Source organism: Mya arenaria, chromosome 2, assembly GCF_026914265.1.
Source record: "Mya arenaria isolate MELC-2E11 chromosome 2, ASM2691426v1".
In the NCBI taxonomy this organism is placed as follows: Eukaryota; Metazoa; Mollusca; class Bivalvia; order Myida; family Myidae; genus Mya; species Mya arenaria.
Genome location: NC_069123.1, coordinates 26,872,999 through 26,884,660, shown reverse-complemented (window position 1 = coordinate 26,884,660; position 11,662 = coordinate 26,872,999). Strand labels below are relative to the sequence as shown.

The 11,662-nt window shown below is 37.7% G+C and overlaps 2 protein-coding genes across 2 annotated transcripts; both read right to left on the bottom strand.

Annotated features, from left to right (window-relative positions):
• Window positions 1-540: 540 nt before the first annotated feature.
• On the bottom strand, window positions 541-3,821 carry LOC128242988 (monocarboxylate transporter 6-like). Its single transcript, XM_052960453.1, has 3 exons — window positions 3,560-3,821; window positions 2,431-2,594; window positions 541-1,918 (listed from the first exon to the last, which is right to left on the bottom strand). Exons 1-3 carry the CDS (start codon window positions 3,745-3,747, stop codon window positions 858-860), a joined length of 1,413 nt encoding a protein of 470 aa, XP_052816413.1. The 5' UTR covers window positions 3,748-3,821; the 3' UTR covers window positions 541-857.
• Window positions 3,822-4,618: 797 nt separating this feature from the next.
• LOC128225153 (monocarboxylate transporter 2-like) lies at window positions 4,619-8,629 on the bottom strand. Its single transcript, XM_052935198.1, has 3 exons — window positions 8,356-8,629; window positions 7,015-7,178; window positions 4,619-6,556 (listed from the first exon to the last, which is right to left on the bottom strand). Exons 1-3 carry the CDS (start codon window positions 8,541-8,543, stop codon window positions 5,496-5,498), a joined length of 1,413 nt encoding a protein of 470 aa, XP_052791158.1. The 5' UTR covers window positions 8,544-8,629; the 3' UTR covers window positions 4,619-5,495.
• Window positions 8,630-11,662: the final 3,033 nt, after the last annotated feature.

The following is an 11,662-nucleotide window of genomic DNA, read 5'->3' as shown; positions in this document are numbered from 1 at the left end:
TATTTCAACTTCTTTTTTCATTTGTTAACATTTGGATGATTAAAGATGCACTCTTACTCACAAATAAGATTTACCACATTTAATATTATTGTTTTAATACCCCCAAAAGGATGAATAAATGATAAAAACAATTGTTATTATGAAGGATACCAAGTTTAATTTGAAAGAAATGAGCATAAACACGGTATTTCTACATTATGAGACTATAGTAGATCACAGTAAATCTTTTAGCATTCACCAATCATTTAATATTTTTTGCGCTTTCTGCTATTAAATACATGATTACAATCTTGTTATCAGTAATTAATATTTTCCATAAATGTATTATTTAGTAAGTAGTAAAAGGTTTATTTGTCAAAATTGATGTTTGTTATACATGTTTATGTATTGATTTTGAATAAGAGTGTCACTTAAACATATATTGCTGAATCCACTTGTGCAAAACCTTGTTAAAATAGCTATGTTCCATAAAATAATAATAATCATCACCCAACACATCATGATTACAAAAGTTTCAAACACGGTTATAGTTTCTGTCGCATTAATAGCAAAAGGCTTGAACGATAATTGATGTTGTGCCAGAAAACGAAAACAACACAGTATAACGCATTATAGAACTTTCATTTCTTTATTAGACATCATAACTGCCATTAAGAATAAGTTAATCTGGTAACTTCTCGTAAGTTTGCAAGATTTCTTTCCGATCCCTTTTCTTTAGTATCACCGATATTAGACAGCATTTCTGCCATAAAGAATAAACTAATCTGGTAACTTCTCGTAAGTCTGCGAGATTTCTTTCCGATCCCTTTTCTTTAGTATCACCGATATTAGACAGCATTTCTGCCATAAAGAATAAACTAATCTGGTAACTTCTCGTAAGTCTGCGAGATTTCTTTCCGATCCCTTTTCTTTAGTATCGACGATATAAGTTCTACGCTCAATGCTTCATACACAAAGGCGCCTGCTGCAATATAGAATATCAGATTGTAGGAGCCTGTGACGTCTGCACTATAACCTCCAAGAAATCCACCTAAAATTTCCCCAACCCCATTGACGAAGAACGTCATTGCAGCAACTATAGGGTACTCGTCTGGTCCCCGTAAGGCAATTTGTAGCGCAGGTATAAACGCGACGACAATACTCGATGCAAACCCTCGAAGTAGCATGACCATAAACATTGCCCAATAATATGGTACGGTCACAATCAGATAGTGCGCCAACCCCCAAAGCAAGAAAGCAACGCAAAGCACATGTTCTGATCGTCTTTTCGGGTAAAACTTGATGTACAATGCTGAGAAAACTCGCGCAAATATACCTGATACGCCGTTAAGCGAGAGCAGAACAGTTCCTTCTTGAGAAGTGTATCCTTTTAGTACGCTCAGGTCCACTACAAACCATTGTTCAACTGGTCCTAGACCAGGAAATATGAACATTGTACTAAGAAATATAAGAAAAGCGACATCCTTTATCATAGTGAAGATTGCTGGACTTTTCTTGCTTATATTGTTAGGTGTTGGTTTATGAAAATAGTCTTTCGACAAGTGTATCACGAATCCAAAAACAGCAGAGTTCAGGAAGAGACCTCCAAGTATCAGCAGACATCCTCTCCATCCGTACTGATCGATCAGAAAGTTGGTCAGAAACGGTAAGGTAGTCTGAGCCAAAGCCGCTCCAAGCGTGAGGACGCTCAAGGCGACCCGACGGTTTTCCCCAAACGTCCAATTGACAACAATTGCCGCAGAGAGACAGGAAACGCTCACGGAGAGTCCTCCAATAATCCCAACCAGGACTATCACAACCCAGACGTTGTTTGCAGCCATACATAATGCAAAGGCGGTACAACATATTGTGTTTGCAATCATGACAAAGTATCCTGTGTCATACTTGGTCAAGGGCCTTGAAAACAAAATTGTTCCTCCTGAAAAAGAAAGAAATCACTATTTATGTTTAAATACTGTTGACTCGAACTCGCTTGGCTCGAATTCCTTTTTGGCTCGAACTGTATGTAAAGGACTGAATTCTTTATACTGAAGGAAAGCACTCCCGCTTGACTCGAATTCCCCGATGCTCGAGGTATTTTTGCAGGTCCCTGGGAGTTCGAGCCAACGGTGTTCGACTGTAGTCTATCCATCATGTAGTTCAGATAAATAAACATACAGATGGTTACTGTTGTGTTCGCTGTTTAACTTCTTGCATATCAATGTCATAAGGGGAATGCATCGCTATGAGCAATATTCAAAAGTTCAAAAAAAAAATCAACTAGCCTGTGACGCGATCAATAATATGCATTGTGCTTATGATAAACCAATATATTAATACAAAAGTACGTGTATTGGAAATGGTAAGAAGTGTAGATGTGTTGTACAAGTTAGAATCTTTAAAACGCTCTGTTCAATTATTTTTACATCAAAACTAACAAATACCCAATACCTAGTGATAGACCCAAGTATAAGCTCTGGACAAGCGCTGCTTCTGATCTCAGACATTGTAGGTCTTCAATAAGAGCAACATAGACCACACCTAGACAGGTCGCCATGCCAAATGTGAGGTAGTTGAGGTACAGGCAAGCCAACATGATGACAAGCATACGCCATCTGTAATTAAAATCATGTTGAAATGACCCTGTTAAAAGTAATCCGCTCTCGGTAGTGAAGGAACTTGGTAAACAAACGAAAGGAAGTATATAATTAATTCAACGTCACGTGTGATCATATTGTTATGGCTTTACATTTCTCTCGTTGGTTTAAAGGTTAGTAGAAACAGAAGAGGACAGCAGCAGTAGCAGTAGGTTTGAAACACTTTGGGGGATATCTCCAGTATGACAACCACACGAACAGGCATTTCCTGTTCGCCTGTACCTACAGACAAAATTATCGATGTTGATGTCCATTTTAATGCAATGACCCTTATAATTGGTTATTTTCACGAAATTTGTGTGAATATGTGTTGGCTTTTGTCTCAAATGTTTGCATTCGTTCAAGACCTAGTTTAAGTCTTCTATATGCTCTTGAAACTTGAAACTTAACATGAGGGCAATAAACAGGGGATGCATATCAGACCTTCAATAAACTAGGAATTGTGTTCCACTGAACCATCACAGAAGGTTTAAAGCTGCACTCTCACAGATTAACCGTTTACAATTTTTTTTTTTTTTTTTGTCTTGGAAATTGAGTCAATTTTTGCGTAAATATCCTCAAACAAGTAATTAAAGACTGCTGACAAAAGATCAGATGGAAGAGTTTCATATTTCCGTTCGAAAATTAATGTTTTATGGCTAAAGGCGTAACTAACACTTTAAGAAAAATGCATATAACATCAATTTTTGAACATAAATATTAAAAAACAACTGCGACTTGATCTTTTGTCAACTGTGTTAACTTAATTGTATCACTGGTTTTCAGACATTTACATAAAAATTGGCTCGTTCCAAGATTTTTTTTTAAAAGAAAGTTGTCAAAACGTTCAATCTGTGAGAGTGCAGCTTTAAGGCTGCTTCGCTTGTCCCTGTAGTTCATATTACACCACCAAGAGGCTGTCTCTTGTTATTAAAAAAACTTGCCTTGATGGTTTAGAAGGTTCTCTGGTATTTTTCTCTGGCTGCAAATTACTGCTGGATGACAGAATAAACTGCTGGCTGCCTGTCTTGTTGCTGGTCATAATGCGCGAAATCACGTCCTCTCTTTCATATGAAGCATAATTGAACGAGTATTCACCCTCCGAATCAAAGTTCAGCACTGACGTCGGCATGTTTCTCTTTGTAAACGGTCAAATTGATTTCATATTGTACCATTATAAGTCCGTATTATTTCGTTAATCGTTAATTGTTCTGATAACAATCTGCCTCGATCCATTTCTCCTAAGTTATGAAGTTACTAGAACATCATAATCCTTGCATACATGGGTATTATTCTTGACGATGTTTCATCAGCTTAGTAATATATGCACAGAAGCGGACTTTGGTGACATTACTGCATGTTTAAGCAAAGCCAAATTTATGAACGCACATGCAGTCTTCAATCTTAATACTAGTATGATTCAAAACGTGTACATGTTTCAGTTGTCCATGTCGTTATTCAGTGGAGGATCCAAAATTTGGCCTGGCATGCACCCCTTCATCAGAACCTAACAATATATGGTTTTAATGTGAAGGGGGGAGGGGAGGGGGGTCCTCATCCTTATTTTTAGTGTTGGTGTATTTTGCTTATTTCCATCTGCCATATTAACATACATAAATCAAACTTGGACAATTTAATCTAAAAAGTTAAAATAAGAATAACAGAACCCTGTACAAATAAAACTTAGTAATGGTTAAAGCTTGTTTGTTTGGACGCTGTCGCATAACCATTTATTTTGTGTAAGTTCATATTAACAACCCTCATTTTCTTAAGTGATCTACATACTAGTATTCAAACTACCCACTAGGTGAACCAGCCACTGTTTATATCTACTAGTTCACTTGATTAAAATCCATAACGGCTGACTGCTGATGATTTACTGAAATAAATGTATTGGTATACTGCCTTCTCAATAGACAAAATAATATGTTGACCACTAAGTGATATTAAAGAGTAATTTAATGTTCAAAAGTAAACATTTATTACTGTAAAGAGATCAATATTATGCATCAAAAATAAAAAGCGAGTAACACTAAACGCTTTCTAATACAGGGAGAATGATATAAAATAAATAGTCAACAATAGTAATAATATGATTTCCACAGACACAGATCTAACTTTATTTCAACTTCTTTTTTTATTTGTTAACATTTGGATGATTAAAGATGCACTCTTACTCACAAATAAGATTTACCACATTTAATATTATTGTTTTAAAGTACCCCAAAAAGGATAAATAAATGAAAAAAACAGTTGTTGTTATGAAGGATACCAAGTTTAATTTGAAAGAAATGAGCATAAACACGGTATTTCTACATTATGAGACTATAGTAGATCACAGTAAATCTTTTAGCATTCACCAATCATTTAATATTTTTTGCGCTTTCTGCTATTAAATACATGATTACAATCTTGTTATCAGTAATTAATATTTTCCATAAATGTATTATTTAGTAAGTAGTAAAAGGTTTATTTGTCAAAATTGATGTTTGTTATACATGTTTATGTATTGATTTTGAATAAGAGTGTCACTTAAACATATATTGCTGAATCCACTTGTGCAAAACCTTGTTAAAATAGCTATGTTCCATAAAATAATAATAATCATCACCCAACACATCATGATTACAAAAGTTTCAAACACGGTTATAGTTTCTGTCGCAGTAATAGCAAAAGGCTGAACGATAATTGATCTTGTGCCAGAAAACGAAAACAACACAGTATAACGCATTATAGAACTTTCATTTCTTTATTAGACATCATTACTGCCATTAAGAATAAGTTAATCTGGTAACTTCTCGTAAGTTTGCAAGATTTCTTTCCGATCCCTTTTCTTTAGTATCACCGATATTAGACAGCATTTCTGCCATAAAGAATAAACTAATCTGGTAACTTCTCGTAAGTCTGCGAGATTTCTTTCCGATCCCTTTTCTTTAGTATTGACGATATAAGTTCTACGCTCAATGCTTCATACACAAAGGCACCTGCTGCAATATAGAATATCAGATTGTAGGAGCCTGTGACGTCTGCACTATAACCTCCAAGAAATCCACCTAAAATTTCCCCAACCCCATTGACAAAGAACGTCATTGCAGCAACTATAGGGTAATCGTCTGGTCCCCGTAAGGCAATTTGTAGCGCAGGGATAAACGCGACGACAATACTCGATGCAAACCCTCGAAGTAGCATGACCATAAACATTGCCCAATAATATGGTACGGTCACAATCAGATAGTGCGCCAACCCCCAAAGCAAGAAAGCAAAGCAAAGCACATGTTCTGATCGTCTTTTCGGGTAAAACTTGATGTACAATGCTGAGAACACTCGCGCAAATATACCTGCTACGCCGTTAAGCGAGAGCAGAACAGTTCCTTCTTGAGAAGTGTATCCTTTTAGTACGCTCAGGTCCACTATAAACCATTGTTCAACTGGTCCTAGACCAGGAAATATGAACATTGTACTAAGAAATATAAGAAAAGCGACATCCTTTATCATAGTGAAGATTGCTGGACTTTTCTTGCTTATATTGTTAGGTGTTGGTTTATGAAAATAGTCTTTCGACAAGTGTATCACGAATCCAAAAACAGCAGAGTTCAGGAAGAGACCTCCAAGTATCAGCAGACATCCTCTCCATCCGTACTGATCGATAAGAAAGTTGGTCAGAAACGGTAAGGTAGTCTGAGCCAAAGCCGATCCAAGCGTGAGGACGCTCAAGGCGACCCGACGGTTTTCCCCAAACGTCCAATTGACAACAATTGCCGCAGAGAGACAGGAAACGCTCACGGAGAGTCCTCCAATAATCCCAACCAGGACTAACACAACCCAGATGTTGTTTGCAGCCATACATAATGCAAAGGCGGTACAACATATTGTGTTTGCAACCATGACAAAGTATCCTGTGTCATACTTGGTCAAGGGCCTTGAAAACAAAATTGTTCCTCCTGAAAAAGAAAGAAACCATTATTTATGTTTAAAAACTGTTGGCTCGAACTGGCTTGGCTCGAATTCCTCTTTGGTTCGAACTGAATGTAAAGGACCGATTTCATTATTCTGAAGCTAGGCATTTCCGGTTGGCTCGAATTTTTCGAGGCTCGAGGTGGTTTGAGTTCGAGCCAACAAGGTACTAGTTTATCCATCATTTAGTTCAGATAAAAGAGGAATGCAGTGCTATGAGAAATATTTAACAAAAATAATTTCAACTATCCTGTGACGCCTTCAATAATATGCATTGTGCTTATGATAAACCAATATATTAATACTATAGTGTTTTAACTAGGAAATGATACGAATTCTGAATCATTAAACGGTCTGTTCAGTTAGTTTATACACCAAAACATTAACAACATTAAACTGTCTGTTCACTTCTATGCATCAAATAAACAAATTTAAAACACAATACCCAGTGAAAGTCCCAAGTATAAGCTCTGGACAAGCGCTGCTTCCGATCTAAGACATTGTAGGTCTTCAATAAGAGCAACATAGACCACCCCTAGACATGCCGCCATGCCAAATGTGAGGTAGTTGAGGTACAGGCAAGACAGCATGATGACAAGCATACGCCATCTGTAATTAAAATCATGTTGAAATAACGCTCTAAAAAGTGGTCCGCCCTCGGTATTGAAGGGAACGAAAGGAAGTATATATAATGAATTCAACGTCACGTGTGGTCATATTCTTTTGGTTTTACATTCCTCTCATTGCTTTAATGGTAAGCAGACAGAGCAGAGGCAGCAGTAGTAGCAGCAGGTTTGAAACACTTACTCACGAAATTTGTGTGAACTTAATGTGTTGGCCTTTGTCTCAAAAGTTTGCGTTTAAGACCTTGTTTAAGTCTCCTATACGCACCTCACCCACCCCCCTTCCCCGGGATCCGGGGTATAATGCACTGGTTATTCATATATTGACCAAAAGGTTTGAAAGAAAACATCAGTCCAAGGCGAACTGATATGGATGAAGGAAAAACAAATACAATGTATGACTGTGGATTGGATGAAAAAAGGCATTTATTAAAAATGCCATAAAAGTGTTATAAAACTATCATACACGTAAATTATGACGTTTTAACCCGAGAGACAATTAATTTATTAGGCCCTTCTGTGATGGCCCTCAGTATGCGATGACATCATCGCCCCAGTGTAGATACGTTCTCTTTGAAAACAGCTCTAATTTTAAATGACCATTTGCCACTCAATACACACGGAAATTCGCATATCTCTATAAACTTGAAACTTGACATGAGGGCAATGAATAGGGGATGCATATCAGACCTTCAATAAACTAGGAACCGTGTTCCACTGAACAATCTCAGTAGATTTAAAGCTGCACTCTCACAGATTAACCTCTTTGACATTTATTTTTTTTATTTTTTTTGTGTCTTGGAATGAGCCAATTTTTGCGTAAATATCTGAAAACCAGTGATATAAGTCTGCTGACATAAGATCAGATCGAGGATTTTCATACATGTATTTCCGTTCGAAAATTATTGATTTATGGCTAAAAGCGTTACTAACGCTTTAAGAAAAATGCATAAAACATCAATTTTTGAACACAAATATGAAAAACTGCGACTTGATTTTTTTTAACTGTTCTGTATCACTGGTTTTCAGACATTTAAATAAAAAATGAAAATCTGTCAAAATGTTCAATCTGTGAGAGTGCAGCTTTAAGGCTGCTTAGCATGTCCCTGTAGTTTTTATTTCATCATCAAGAGGCTGTCTCTTGTTCTTTAAAAAAGACTTGCCTTGATGGTTTAGAAGGTTCTCTGGTATTTCTTTCTGGCTGTAAAGTACTGCTGGATGACAGAATAAACTGCTGGCTACTTGTCTTGTTGCTGGTCATAATACGCGAAATAACATCCTCTCTTTCATATGAAGCATAATTGAACGAGTATTCACCCTCCGAATCAAAGTTCAGCACTGACGTCGGCATGTTTCTCTTTGTAAACGGTCAAATTGATTTCATATTGTACCATTATAAGTCCATATTATTTCGTTAATCGTTAATTGTTCTGATAACAATCTGTCTCGATCCATTTCTCCTAAGTTATGAAGTTACTAGAACATCATAATCCTTGCATACATGGGTATTATTCTTGACGATGTTTCATCAGCTTAGTAATATATGCACAGAAGCGGACTTTGGTGACATTACTGCATGTTTAAGCAAAGCCAAATTTATGAACGCACATGCAGTCTCCAATCTTAATTCTAGTATGATTCAAAACGTGTACATGTTTCCGTTGTACATGTCGTTATTCAGTGGGGGATCCAGGATTTGGCCTGGCATGCACCCCGGGCTCCACCAGAACCTAACAATATATGGTTTTAATGTGAAGGGGGAAGGGGGGGTCCTCATCCTTAACAATTTGAATTATTTTTAGTCTTGGTGTATTTTGCTTATTTCCATCTTCCATATTAAAATACATAAAGTAAACTAGACAATTTAAGAGGCGTCGACCCCCCCCCCCCCGACCTACTCCCACCCCACACATCTGACATTGGTATATAAAATAACACAACATTTACCATGTTATATCTCATATGCTTATTGTTTGACACATTAACGTATCAACTGTATTATGTAAAATGATTGTATTCATAATTGTACATGTATAGCTAACTTTGCATAACGGCGACATATAGGTCCACGGGGCCGGGTGTTCTCCTTTTGTCTTTATATAAATCCATTTACTGATGTATATAACACATGTCACGGTAATAAATAATTTACTAACTTATGCCCCCATTTCACCAAGGATTGTTTTTTTTTTCAATCGGCCCGATCTGTACCAGATCATCCCCGATGATTTATTTTTTTGATCGGCCACATTGTCGTCCTGAATCGCCTCCAATCGTCCCCATTTTTTAAGCCGATTGAATCCCGACCAATGAACCACGGCGAGGGACGATTCACGGACGTTCCTCGAGCGATCGACACGTTTCAGGGGCGAAAGTACGCGCAAGTACCCGCAGGTACAAGACAAAGGCCCGGTAGAGACCCGCATCTCGTGCGCAAGTGAGCGATGTTCGCGCGTTGTTCGGCCGAGAGGGACCGAAAATGGGCCATCCCGGCTCGAGGGAGGACGCTTTCGGCCGCTCTGTGGCCGATGTCCGCCGTTCTTACGCCGTTCTTCGCGCGAAAGTGGCCAAATGTAGGCTTATGTCGACACAGGTAGCCGCAGAAACCCGAAAGTAAACGTTCTTCGGACGATTTAAACGATATTTGGCTGACTAAATTTGCCCAGATCGGCGAGAGATCGGTGTTTTTGTGGCCCGACTATATAAATCGAGCCAGATCGAAGCCTTTCACCATTTTTTGACAAGCCAGTGAAGGTCATGGACCAACAAGCAGTGCTGGGGCTTGTTGTAGCTTTACAACTTCGTACTGCTATAGCACAGCAAAATGTTACAAGACTAGAAAGTATGCTGAGGAGAAGGCACAGGGTCAAGAGAAGATATGCTAAAAAGAAGTAAGTTGTTGTGCATTGTTAAAGGGTTTTCACCTGTGTTTTGTTTCAGTACCTGTTCTGAGAAAAGTTTGCAGTTTATGTTTGTTTTATAAAAGATTTATAGTTCTCTGGCATTGGTATTAATTTGTACATTTATTATTATTTATAATTACTTTGAGTAAATATATGCGTTGCTGTTCTATTAAGTAACAATTAATTATTTGTGAAATTTAAAAGGATTTCTATATGTTGATGGTCGGGTGCTTACACTCCGACGACAAGTACGCACGACCCTCGGAAGAGAGCGGCAGAGGCTAAACGAAAGCTCCAGAAGGCTCCAGAGGGCGGGCGAGACAAGTGGACCATCATAGGACCCTCGGACAACCATGGCGACCACGGGCCGACTGTTTTGATCGGCTACTGGTTTTCAACTTGTTTAAAAACAGTAGCCGATCACTTTTTAGGTACCCGACCCTCGGGGGACTAATGCGATCGCGCCAGATCTTATCCCGAAGGTGTAGGTTAGTGCACGTTAGTGCACGCAGGTTCCCGACTTATTTTGCAAAAATAGGGCCGATCGACTAAAAAAGAGATCCGGTACTCTCGGGACCAAAACAATCCTTGGTGAAATGGCCCTATTACTTAATTACTAAATACTTCAGTTGATGGTTTTATTGTTGTTGTGTGTGATGCTGTGTTGTTGTGTTATTGTTCTACGCAATCGGAACACCTCGGCCATTTTCCATCGAAAACAAACTCGGATGTAAGTAAAAGTAATTTGTAAAAAAAATATAATAGCATTAAGTAAGTGTAGTGCTTTTACGTGTATTTTGTATAACTAAGTTCAAATCGATTGCCAGTGATGTGTATTATTGCATGAATTATTAACTGCTAATCTTAAATCACTACCTGATCTACTTTCAGGGTAGTTAAATATAGAGAAATCAGACATTGTTAACCGATCAATAACATCCGAGGTTGTTTTTCGATGGAAAGTGGCCGTGGTGCTCCGAATGAGTTTTGCGATCGGCTTATAAAACGAACAACAATTAAAATCGTTCTTAGGTACATTCGGAGCTCCTCGGCCATTTTTTTTAAAAACACCCTCGGATGTTTTTAGACGGTTTACAATCTAAAAAAGAGGTACGTTTAAGTCCGCTGCAAGTAGATCGCGTAGTGATTTTATTTAGCAGTTAAACTTTATGACTTTACTCCTGGAAATCTCAATTATGTTTGCAATAATATACTTCACTGGCAATCAGTTTAAACTTAGATCAATAAATACAATTCTAAAACACTACATTTCTAAAATGATTTAATTCAAACAATTACGAACTACTTTAACTGATGTACCGACATACATCCGAGGTTGTTTTCGATAAAAATAGCCGAGTAGTTCCGAATGTTGTTTTCGATAAAAATAGCCCAGGAGTTCCGAATGTTGTTTTCGATAAAAATAGCAGAGGAGTTCCGAATGTTATTTTCGATAAAAATAAATGTTGTTTTCGATAAAAATAGCCGAGGTGTTCCGAATGTTGTTTTCGATAAAAATAGCCGAGGAGTTCCGAATGTCTTAGGTTCTGTTGACGAAAATGACGAT